A 12,972-nucleotide genomic window follows, 5' to 3' on the forward strand; every position below is an offset into this window, starting at 1 on the left:
TCACCTGAGGTCAGGAGTTCGAGACCAGCCTGGCCAACATGGTGAAACCCTGTCTGTACTAAAAATACAAAGCTGGGCATGGTGGTGGGCACCTGTAATCCCAGCTACTTGGGAGGCTAAGGCAGGAGACTTGCTTGAACCTAGCAGGTGGAGGTTGCAGTGAGCCAAGATCACACCATTGCACTGCAGCCTGGGTGACAAGAGCAAGACTCTGTCTAAAAAAAAAAAAAAACTTTAAAGGGCACCCATTTTTCTTTGGTTAATAGTTTTAAAAAGACTGCATTTACATGGTTAAATTCCCAGGACTCTCAGAGTTCTTTAGGGACAGACAAAATGGCTGATATTATCGCTTACAAATGCATCTTGGCCTTGATGGAGCCTATGTTGAGAAATACAGCTTATATTTTTTATCTCTTAATTCCATTTTCCACAAAATTTTTTAAGTCTCCTTGTACTTAAGAGATCTAACAGTTTAAAATCAGAATGTATCCTAAGCTTCAAGTAAGATTAGAACTAAGTTGACAAGAACCACAATAACAATAATAGCAGAATACATTTATTGATATTGATGGTATTTACCCAGCTCATCTTGACAGAAGCTTTCTGGAGGGTTGATATACTTCATGGTGCTCACATCTAATTTCCAGTTATGCTTTGTGCATCTAACAGACCTGGGTGAAAAATTGTACTTAAGTTTATGAAATGGTAAAAATAAAAATCTTGATTAGGCTTAAATGTATTCTTTCATAATGATATTAAATTATAATGGAATTAGTTGAACACAAAATACATAAAGCAAAAACTATCAATAGCTAATACTTATTCAAAAAAAAGACTAATCATCAATAGGTAATTTTATAAATAAAATAAATTAAACTCCATATCACAAAATGACACATTTTAGAGAACAGAGACAACAGAATAAACAAGTCTTCAGAAACACCTCTTTTATAAGCCAAGCTGGATAAGATCCAACTGGGGCCAATACAAGGAAAAACTGTAGTAGTAAATATATATCTATAATTTATATCACTCTAAAATCCTTGACCCTAGAATAGTCAACCAAAGGTTACATATTTCAAAGAGAAAAGATCTTATAGTTTAAGATTTTAGAGCATATATGTGAGATAAAATATAAAATGCTCAGTTAAATATGGATTTCAGATAATGAATAATTTTTAAATATGCTTTCTATAATATTTAAGACATATTTATTCTGAAAATTTGTTGATAAATCTGTAATTTAAATTTAACCAAGGGTCTTATATTTTTATTTAACACTAGCAACCCGGTTTTAGCATGAGAACCAGATTGTAACAAAACAGATTGCTCAGTATCTTTTCCCCATCTTACCACAACTTTGAGGGAGACAGAGTGGCTAGAGGTGTGATATAAATAGTTCAGTTTTTTCTATTTTGGTGGTGTTTCTTTCTGGTGATGTTTTGTTGGTTTTAAGACTTAAAGAATTGTTTAAAATAAAGAAATCTGTCTCAAACCTGAAACACTAAATTTTTTTAAAACGAAAAACATCTACTTTAACGTAAATGAATCATGCTGACATTTCTGAATTTCATTATATCCAGAATTATCTCATGTTCTCCAAGTTATGACGCAAAAAGCATTATTCAGTGCTTCAGTTTATGAAGGATTATTTTATGACTCCTTTCTCATTGATGAGTAGCCAACAACCTTTCAATTAATTCTGATGGAACATTCCAACTGTAGCTATTCAGCATGCCAGGCCATGAAAGGGAAAACTGGCAGAACCATGTGCTCACAGGTGATAGGGAGACAACAGCTTTCCAATTAGAGGAGGTTGTGAAAAACTGATAGGCTTTAAAAATGAGAATCATGGCTTATAAAATTTGATGATCTTGGTTGTGTTGAGAAGAAAAATGGCTGAATAATGATGGGTAGAACAGAACAGGTAGGTCTCTGTTCTTGGCTGGAACCTAGAAGCTAGAAAAGACGGTTTCTTCAGATAAATAGCTACAAAGAGAATCCAACTATAATTTACCGAACTCAGAGAAGTGAATGGGAGAATACAGAGCGTAAGTTACCATAGAAATGCAGTTTCAACATACAAATGCTTGGTGAGCTGCATCTGGGAATAAAGCTGGCAGAACCTGCTTCCTCATGGTCAGGAGAGCTAAGAGGGGAGGACTAATGTGTCAACAGAATAGGTCAATCACCCGCAAGGCTTTGAATGAAGAAGAGAAAGGCTAGCCTGTGGCAAAGCAATCACTATACTTAGATGAGCATATAAGACACAAAAACAATCTGAGTTCCTGTAAATAAGTCCCTCTATATAAGCTACACAAGAAGTTCATTGCAGAGAAATAAAATAGTAACTGTAATTCACTTTTTTGGGGTGCTCGCCATATACCACCATATGGCAATTATTTTAAGTGTTTTTTATGTGTTTGACATCACTTAATCCTCTCAGCAACCTGACAGACTAGGTAATATTTTCATCTTCATTTTAGAAATGAGAAGACCGAGGTCCAGAAAGGCTAAGAAACCTGTGCAGGGTTATGACCTCGCTAGTAAGTGCTGGATTCAGGCTTCTAAACTAGGTAGTCTATGAGGAGAGATGATGCTCTTAATCAGTAAACTTTAAGGACTCCTTAAATGGCTGGCTAAGTGGCACTCTGTGAAATGGTCCACTAAGTTAAAAAACGAGGAGAGGAAACCCAGAGTCTCAAAGCTGCAATCGTTGGAAGAGAAAACTCCAACACCTTGAAGTGCTGACAGAAGTTTACCAGTGACAGAACTATGCCTGAGGCTTCACTGACTTGAATCCACCCAGAAGATGGAAGCAAAATGGGCATCATTTACCTAGATCACTTTTAATCATTTACCTGGATCACCTGTAGGAACTGCGATTGTCATTATTTGAAGTTATGGAATTGCCATTGCAAAATTACAACTGAGACAGCGAAAAAGATTTGACCTAACTGACTCCATCCTGCTCTTGCTTCTAACCTCCAAGCTGTTCTTGTTCATTTCTGGTTGTAGGTAGGTAAAACTAATTTTGGGAGGAACTTAGTTCAGGGAATTACCTAGAGGTTCTCCTACAGCACAGTTGCCAGCCAGAAAGGTGTCCCATTAACTACTTTGGACGTATTTATACTAAAAATACATTAGTTTTTAAAATCTGAAATGCACATTTAACTGGGCATCCTGTATTTTTATTGGTCAAGCTGGCAGCCCTATCTGAGGAGCCAAGCAAGCTACAGGTGCAACACTGTTATGAAAGGAAAATATCTTGGGCCCCCCAAATCACTAAGCTAAAAGGAAAAGTCAAACTGGGAACTGCTTAGGGTAAACCTGCCTCCCATTCTATTCAAAGCCACCCCTCTGCTCCCTGAGATAAATGCATATCTGATTGCCTCCCTTGAAAAGGCTAATTAGAAACTCCAAAGAATACAACCATTTATCTCTTATCTACCTATGACCTGGAAACCCCCTCCCTGCTTCAAGTTGTCCAGCCTTTCCAAACCGAACCAATGTGCATCTTACATGTTAATTGATGTCTCATGTCTCCCTAAAATGTATAAATCCAAACTGTGCTCTGACCACCTTGGATATATGTCATCAGGGCCTCCTGAGGTTGTGTCATGGCCAAATGTCCTCAACCTTGGCAAAATAAACTTTCTAAATTAACTGAGACCTGTCTCAGATTTTCAGCGTTCACATTTTGGCAACCATGAAGGGATTCTGAGTGGAGATGCCCCTGACCTTTGACAAATCTCCTATCAGTGCTTGGTACCAGCATGAGCTGACTTTATGGCTCAAACCAACAGGACAATTTGCTGAGGCCTGAGAGCACCCCTCCGGAGAATCCCTGATCTCCCCAAATGTCGTAGAGATCTAAAGTTTATTTTGTTGTTAAAAAAAAAAAAAAAAAAAAAAGCAAGTAAAACGCCAGAAAAAGTTTTACTTGCTTCCAAAAAGGAAGGCAAGATTTACTGTTTCCATGACTATGAAAGACAGGTAACTCCTTTATGGAGTTTGAGATCGCTTCCAACAGGAAAGATGAGTTTTTTTTTCCTGCTTCTAGGATGGTAGAGAGCAGTCTACAGCCTGAGACCTATCCCTAGGTAAGTAACTGAATTGGGGTTTGTCTTGGCTAAAGTTAAGATCAACAACCAGCTGGTCTTAATTTCTCCTTACTATTAGAGTGCTCAGTAATGATATAAGTTGTGTGATTCTTTTGCTTAACTGTTTTTGTTGTTGTTGCTGTTCGTTCCTGTTTTCATTGTTGTTTTGGACTTTTTCCCATTGGGTTTGATCAACTCTATCCGACTTGATCAAATCCAAAGGAAATTCCAAATTTTGGGGAACAAGGCCTCTGAAGTGGCTAAATTCACACACACACACACACACACACACACACACACACGTGGTATGGGGTGGAAGTAAAAAAAAGAGGAAAAATTTTTGATTCTGACTAAGGGGCTTTATTTATATAACAAGGCCACCTTTCTGTTAGCTGGGCCAAACTGAAAGAGCAATGGCTGTATTTCTGAAATAGCAGCAATTTGTCCTAGCTGAAATATGGTAATAAGATTTTAAAAGTTTCTTTTAAAGGAGTTCAATGGTTAAAAATCAGCTTAATTAAAACCTAACATCCAAGGTGTATGTGTGTGTGTGCACACATATATGTGTGTTTGTATTTAAAAGGCCTTCATATTTTTGTTTTTCTCCTGGGACCTTTTTTTTTTTTGAGCCAACGTTCAAAAGTTTTTTTATTCTCAGTTGACAGAATTCTGTTTTTTTCACTTGTTTCTACTATCTCTCCTTTCTCTTGCACCCTCTGCTGCATGGAGGACCTAAAATAGTTTATAATACCCTGGGGTTCCTTAAAGAAAATGGAGAAGGCACTGGACTCCCTTTCCAGGGAAAACGAGTTTTTTCAAGAATGTAAGCAGACAAGTTTGTCTCAGTTCTTGAACAGCTTACTTTTATATTGTGTTACTTTTTTTATTTTTTTTTTGACTAAAATAGTTATTGCAGCAGAGGTTACTCTTGGGTTTTTAAGGAAGAGTATGGTTTAGACACTTAGAAATGTCTTTGTTTACTTTTCTTTTTTCTGAGTGCACTGTGTAAGCACCACGTGGTCTAATCTCATATTAATTCTTCCTTTTTGGAGACCCAGGATTCAGTGTGGGCTCTGCCCAGAGCTCAGAGATCCAGTTAAAAGATAGGTAGTCAGTCCCTACCTAAATAAAATTAGTCTCCTTATAGAATCCTATGATAGACTTCTATAATTTTATGTTTAATTTGGCATCCATTTTTAATCTCCCTCTAACATCACCAGACTTTTTCCTCTCTGTACCTTATGATGTAAATTTTGCTATATGATTTTCACCTGAGTTGTTTCCTTTAGTATGCAAATTTAAGGCTATTTAGCTGACAACTGCCTGGGGTTGTGAAACAGTTTATCAGGAATCTGAAAGTCTAAAGGGAAAAAAAGGTTTTTATAAATCTATAAGATGTACTTCTATCAGCATGCCCAATATATCTATGTATTTACGTGTTGTGTACACAGTGTTTCACTACTGAAAATATATAAAAGAGCTCTAATTAATTGGCTTAAGAAACTAAAAGTGTTGGCTGGGCGCAGTGGCTCACACCTGTAATCCCAGCACTTTGGGAGGCCGAGGTGGGTTGATCACCTGAGGTCAGGAGCTTGAGACCAGCCTGGCCAACATGGTGAAACCCCTTCTCTACTAAAAATAATAAAAAAAAAATTAGCTAGGCATGGTGGCGGGCGACTGTAATCCCATCTACGTGGGAGGCTGAGACAGGAGAATCACTTGAACCCAGGAGGCAGAGGCTGCAGTGAACTGAGACTGCACCATTGCACTCCAGCCTGGGCAACAAGAGTGAAACTCTATCTAAAAAATAAATAAAATAAAATAAAATAAAAGCATTTGCATCAAATACTTTATCAGGAGAGAAGAAAAGATTAGTAAAATGCTTTTTCAACTTTACATAACTTAAGTAAAATTTTTAGTAAAGCTAGCTTTAAAAATTATAAATAATATTAGAAATGTCTTAAGAATTGCCAGCACAATTTTTTTTTTTACATTAATCAAGCAGTTTCATAGTTTTGCCTGCCAGATACTATAAAGTGTCAAACTTTGGCATAGGCATTATAAAACTATAAATCCTGCCCAAGACAGAATGATCTTTGCTTGTGTAATCTTTCATAAAGAAGACATTGATATTAGTTTAATAAAAATAGCTACATCTTGAATTGAGTAAGATTACCATAACTTCTAATCTTGTTGCTTTAGGCAGTCTAGTTCACAAGTAGTAAGGTTTGTTTTGGGAAAGGACTGTTACCATCTTTGTTTCAAAGCTAAACTATAAACTAAGTTGCTCCCAAACTTAGTTTGGCTTACCTACAACCAGGAAGGAACAAGAACAGCTTGGAGGTTAGAAGCAAGAGCAGGATGGAGTCAGTTAGGTCAAATCTTTTTCACTGTCTCAGTTGTAATTTTGCAATGGCAATTCCATAACTTCAAATAATGACAATCGTAGTTTCTACAAGTGATCTAGGTAAATGATTAAAATAATTAGGTAAATGTAATAGGATAAATACTTGTAGACAAACTCATTATAATTTAGAATCAAAAGTTATATTAATAATAGATATTTCATTATTTGGGCATTTTCCAATAAAAATATATTTGTAGAAAAACATTCTTTCTAAAAACAAAAGTATGTCCTTTTAAAAAAGGTGAACAATTTTTGCCTAATTCAAAGCTTATTTAAAGGGCATGTATAAAACAAGGTAAAAGGAACCAAGAAATAAAAGATATGTAAAGAAAGTTATCAAAATAAAGAGCTTTTTTTTTGGTAAAAAAGCTTAAAGAGAAATAATTTCATATGAGAAAGAATCTTGTATGGTAAATTTAGTCCTAGAGTAAAATGACTGTTTAAGAAAGAAGGATGTTCAGCCAGGTGCAGTGGCTCAAGCCTGTAATCCCAGCACTTTGGGAGGCTGAGGTGGGTGGAACACCTGAGGTCAGGAGTTCGAGACTAGTCTGGCCAACACGGCGAAACCCTGCCTCTACTAAAAGTACAAAAACTAACCGGGCATGGTGGTATACACCTGTAATCCCAGCTACTCAGGAGGCTGAGGTAGGAGAATCACATGAACCCGGGAGGCAGAGGTTACAGTGAGCTGAGATTGTGCCATTGCCCTCCAGCCTGGACAACAAAGTGAGACTCCATCTCAAAAAAAAAAAAAAGGAAAGAAAGAAAAAGAGAGAGAGAGAGAAAGAGAGAAAGGAAGGAAGGTAGTTAGTTAGTTCAAGACAAACCAGAAAGCCTAAGCATGTCATGAACAGTCTGTATAAGTCACAATAAGAGGATTTCTAAAAAACGAAACAAAAACTTTTATATGATCAAGTTGCCCATGATTAAAGGGAAATAATAGTGGTCTTTCTAGAGGTTGGGTCTGATGTTTAAAAAATGCCACTTATACTCTTACATTGCATCTCACTGGTTTTGGTTTTCTCTCCTCTTTTAAAAGGTATGAAATAGTAACACTCTCCTTCAACTCATTTTCAGCTCATATAAGTTTTTTCCCTGCTCAGGTTCTCTTTTTGGTGGCCTGATGCTACCAACATTTTCTTAAAGGTCTAAAGGAATTGTTTTCTTCCAACATAATATTCTGTGCACTGCAGAAGGTATTTTCTTGGCCTTTTGGTAACTGGCCTAACAGATTTTACATTTATCACAATAACTCCTATGACATTATTATTAAGTTTGGTTTGCTTAGGAAAAACTAAGATTTAATTTTTTTTTAATTAAGGTTATTACATTCTTGTATCTTCCTGTATGTACTTTTAAAGTCCTTGTGACATTGAGTTACAGGGTTTTGACTCCTGGGTCTAAAAAGAACACCAAGTCCTGCTAAATCTTAAACACTGACAGCAATTAAAACCTCATCTCCAGGCCCCCTAGAAGATGCCAATCAAAATAAACTGCATTCCTGAGACACAGGGCCAGAAATTAAAGGCATTCAACTCCTCAAGGCCCAGGGGCTATCGCAGAAGAGGTGGGCTTGTGAGATCGCAAGGGTTAATTTTAAGAGATAAAATAAGTTCAGTTTCTCTATAAATTAACCATTAATGTCAAAGGCACACTGACGCAAGACCAGTATATCAACCCCTGTGTCAAATTAACAAGGTTTTCTTGAAACATTAACCAACTGCTTAATAGAGGTTACAAAGATATAAAAGGTTCATGGAAGGTATATCTTATGATCAAGATTAAACCTTTATGGACTATTTATACAATTTTGAAAAACAAATTTAATCGGCTTCATGCTGTTTTTTATTAGGGCTTAATGTTTGGAAAATTAAGTCTCCTCTCTCAAAGAATGAAGGTTTTTGCCCTTTTTTTTTCCTTATCATTTTGGCTAAATGAATGACTTATTTTGCAATGACCTGTAATCCTATTTTGTGATATCAAGTGTTTAAAATCTTTGATATTTGACAAACTTTCCAAAATCAAATTATAAATTATGTCTTTTTCTGACCTAATTAGTCCTTTAAGATATTATTAATGGGTTCTCTAAAGTCCAAAAATGACGTATTTGGCTTTTTGGTATGAAAATTATACAGGAAACATTGTCCAATATGAAATGGTTTTGGTTTTCTTTGGGCTGTATTTGTATAAATGTTATTGGTATGTATTCCAAAATTATGGGAAACTCCTATTATTCTGATATGACACAGTGTATGTTATCAGTAATAATTATAATTTTATGTTAAATTATTGTGTGCCACAGAGGTAACACAATGTCTTTGACTATGGCTGCCCTAAAACTTTTCATTATTCACAGACAATTGTCTTTTTGTGGTCCATTTCAGAAGATGATTTTATAATCAGCTATGAAACCCTTAACAGGTGCTCTTAAATGCATGTTTCTGATGACTTTGGAGACTGTGACATCAAAATAGAGAAAAAACTGAGGACTCATGGAGAGCTGAAATGTTCATGAATATCAAACAGAACAAGAATTAACTGCATGGACTAAACTAATAAAAGTGTGAAGTAATCTTTTTTTAACTTTTTGCTTAAAACATTGCTGATACTTTGTTTTTCAGAATCAAGAAACTTTTAAGCTATTTACAGCTTTTTAACAATTGAGTGTACTCCTATGAACAAAATTTGGAGCATATTTGTTTTTCTCTACCTGATTTCTACAGAATTTGAAATCTATTTGAGAGCATGACAACGTTATTTGCGTAAGTGCGATAAGAATCTGTTGTCATTTGTAACAGGACACAATTGAAGAAACTGGTTATTTTATCAAGGCTTTGACTGGAATAGTGTGCTTTCCTTTAAAGAATTAAAGTTGACTTATGGAGCCAATAAAAAGCCCCTTGGAAAAACTAGCCTCATACCTTTGTCTCCACAGTCCCTGTACAGGATTCCTGACCTGTGGTAAGTAAAGAATGTCACTTTCAGACAGGCCCAGGAGCTCCAAGTTTTTCTTAGGAGCTCAAAAGGAGAGGAATTCACTCAACTCATAGGTATTTCATGGTACAAATTCATGGATGGGCTGGACTTTAAAGAAGTCTTCTCTGAGATTCCTTCTGTGGAACAAAGTTCCATCAAAGCCAATTTAAAAGCTTATGTAAAAAATAATTATTCTTATGGCACTGTATACAAAGAATTAGGCCAAGTACAATAAAGAAAACCAGTCCTGCCGGATTTGTCTTTAATAAAAATGGGAAAGTGGAGAGAGAAAAATTATGTTTCAAAAACTATAGTACACCTATTGTTAGATTCTAGTCTTGTGTAATATTTTTCAATTTTTATTATTTTCTACAGTTTGGACTGAATTCTAATTTTTCCTGACTACATATCTTCAAAACAATGTTTTCAATTTTTTTCCTTCTTTTTTTTCCTCCATTTTTCCTAATTTGGAGTCACTGGAAACTAAAATGTGCTTTCATAAAGCACTGTGAAATGAAGCTAGACAACTTAAACTTCAGAAGGAAATAACAGGGACCTATTTACGTACATAAGCCACTTTCATACCTGCCTACTGATGTATGGACTTCAGAGTAATGTGGCCTATATCTATTTTCCAGAACTGTTCTTTTGTTTGTTGTTTTCCTCCCCCTATTTTCTCTTCATAGGACATGAGACTTCACAACCTTCTAAAAATGAGCTTTCCTAATAACTCGGGACTTACCTGTCTAGGTATAAACCATCCTAGCCACGAGAGATCAGACGAAACCTGAGGCCAGAGACTCATTTTCTTCTAAAATGCTTTCTCCAACAGATTTTTAAAAAGAAAAGGGGGAAATGTGAAAGGAAAGTATTTTGGGCCCCTCAAATCAATAAACTAAAGGAAAATGTCAAGCTGGGAACTGCTTAGGGCAAACCTGCCTCCCATTCTATTCAGTTACCAAGGTAACTTTGAACTCTGCTCACCAAGATAAATACGTATATCACTGCCTTCTTTGGAGAGGCTAAATAGAAACTAAAAAAAAAAAAAAAAAAAAAAAAGCAACCATTTGTCTCTTATCTACCTATGACCTGGAAGCCCCCTCCCTGCTTCAAGTTGTCCCACCTTTCCAGACCGAACTATTGTTCATCTTACATATGATGTCTCATGTCTCCCTAAAATGTATAAAACCAAACTGTGCTCTGACCACCTTGGGCACATGTTGTCAGGACCTCCTGAGGCTGTGTCATGGGTGCACGTCTTCAACCTTGGCAAAATAAACTTTCTAAATTAACTGAGACCTGTGTCAGGTCTTCAGGGTTCACAGTGGTTAGTTAGCATTTAAGAATCAAATAACCTGAAGGGCTGGACCATGATAGTAGGTATAGAGCGAAGTAAATCTGTGTGAACATTAGAGAACATTCTAGAGTTACCTGTTAGATTTGGGTAACAGGTAACTCATGGACAACTACTCAGCTCTCACTCTGAATACACCAGCACTGAACTACCCCAAAATGACCTGAGAAATAAGACTGACAACACAGTGGAAGAAAAAAGCCTAACACCAAGTGACTAAAGCCACATAGGGCAAATTAGGCTAAAGCAAAGCTTGAAAGGTGGGGGTAAATACAGCATTACTGGTGCTGAGAATTAGACTGACAAAGCACATGCCCAAGAGCCCTATCTGGCTCTGCTGGGCACTATTGCTATTTCTTTGGCAGTCATTGAGAAAAAACTAACAAAACAATCCTGTCCTGGTATTGCTGCTGCACTGGGGAGAGGTGATCCATACAGAGGGGAGAGGAGGGGAAGGGACAGTAGAGGAGGGGAGGGGATGGGAGGGAAGTTGGCAACAGCATCAGTTCTTCTAAGAAATGACCAGAAGAGTCACTGTTCAGGTCAGGAACAGCTGGGGATCTGCTATTTTTGTTTAGTAATCACAACTAGCCTCCCGGGAAAATTCTGTCTGCTCTCCAGCAGGCTTTGGAAAAGAGCCCCCCATACACACTTACACACTCACAGGAGCATGCACACACACACACACACACTCTTCTGGGAGAGAGGGGAAAGATACCCATAGGAGGCTTGGGTCTTTTAATACAAAACCAGTTAAATGTGTGTTTTCCCTATGCACACCCAAACACAGACACACATACACACACACACACACACAGACAGAGAGAGAGAGAGGTTTTACTATTTATCAAGCCAGGAATAAATTTTAAATTAGAGTTCTTATAAGAGAGAGGAAAATTAAATAGAACATACAACTTTTAGATCAGACACATGGCTTAAACACGCAAGAGTAAAATTTTCTAGGGGAAGTAATTTGCTGATTGGTTCATTTAAAATTTCCAGATGAATACATTTCCTGCCAAATCTAACTGCAAGAAAGATAACCAGTGAGAAAGCAAAGGACTCTGGGTACCTTCCAGCTAAATCCTCGATATCTTTTATGAACAGGCCTCCTTGGTGCTTGCACACATTCTTGCATGCCCTCAGTCGGCTCTTACTCTTGTACAAGATGTAGTCTTTGCCAGTGCTCTTATTACGAAAGAAATTGATTCCTTCCTTAAGATTGGCAACTTCCACAGGTGATAGGCACAACAGGATCTCAGTTGTTTGTTCAGTGCTATGAAAAGGCAAACATTTTGAGAGGAAATGTTAATAATGTTAAGGTTTTAAGAGATAATCATTTCAAACTGACAGCTCAAAACCCCTTTTCCCTAAAATACTTCGTAAGCCCCTTGCGTTCCAAGTACCCAGGTTTGGTGGCTACCTGAGGATGCATTTCTCCCCACCTTGATATGAATTGTAAATATACATCTTACTTGTTAAATATACCTCTCCACTTTTCTAGAGAACTAAGATCCCTCTTACTTGCCTGCCCATCGTCTGCCAGTTCCTCTGCCCGGGTATTTTGAAAGAACAGCAGTTGCTCGTATCGTTTCTGTGGCTCATTTGCTCCCATAAGCCATTAGTCAGCCTGGAAGGAGGGCGTTTGTGGTATTTCCTTCAACAGTTACTGATTTCCTTTGACAGTTTTCTCCCTCTACCACAGCTCTTTTAGAAGCCTAACACTATATTCACTTCTGAGAAGCCACTGTGCTGTCCCTCCCATCTCTGCTCTTTTGCATCTGGACTGCCTCTGCCTAGAACGCAGTTCCTCTCCACCACGCAGCATCAGTCTTGATTCAAATAGAACTGAATCGTCCTCTTCCTGGTTAAGCCTTCCAAGACACACCCCAGGTCCAGGCTAGCATTCTTGGTGTGCATCTCTCTTCTGTAGAACATTATAACGTTGTAATTGGCACACTGCTCTGTTTACTTACACATAGGCACTTTTGAAAGCACTCTATCTTCCTTCTGCCCCTACCACTTAGCCGACTGCCTTTCACAGGCTATGTCTTCACTAGCTCTCCACTTAATGAGTCATCCCCCCACTGCACTCAATTTGACTAATTTACAAAAAGCTCCAGCAGCAAATG

At 37.3% G+C, this 12,972-nt stretch overlaps 1 protein-coding gene across 4 annotated transcripts in view; it reads right to left on the reverse strand.

The window, feature by feature from the left end:
• LOC112622349 (cytidine monophosphate-N-acetylneuraminic acid hydroxylase) overlaps nucleotides 1-12,972 on the reverse strand; it is a 354,146-nt gene that overhangs the window by 46,158 nt on the left and 295,016 nt on the right. For 2 of the 4 annotated variants that reach the window (XM_025381882.1, XM_025381883.1), the window contains exons 1-3: nucleotides 12,369-12,888; nucleotides 11,913-12,116; nucleotides 580-671 (exon numbers count right to left, since the gene is read on the reverse strand). In XM_025381882.1, coding sequence (XP_025237667.1) covers nucleotides 580-671; nucleotides 11,913-12,116; nucleotides 12,369-12,445 — 373 coding nt within the window. In that variant the 5' untranslated portion in view covers nucleotides 12,446-12,888. Of the gene's footprint in view, nucleotides 1-579; nucleotides 672-11,912; nucleotides 12,117-12,368; nucleotides 12,889-12,972 lie in introns of those variants that run through there. The other 2 variants (XM_025381885.1, XM_025381884.1) reach the window with 1 other exon arrangement.

The sequence above is a fragment of the Theropithecus gelada genome, chromosome 4, assembly GCF_003255815.1.
Source record: "Theropithecus gelada isolate Dixy chromosome 4, Tgel_1.0, whole genome shotgun sequence".
Lineage (NCBI taxonomy): Eukaryota > Metazoa > Chordata > Mammalia > Primates > Cercopithecidae > Theropithecus > Theropithecus gelada.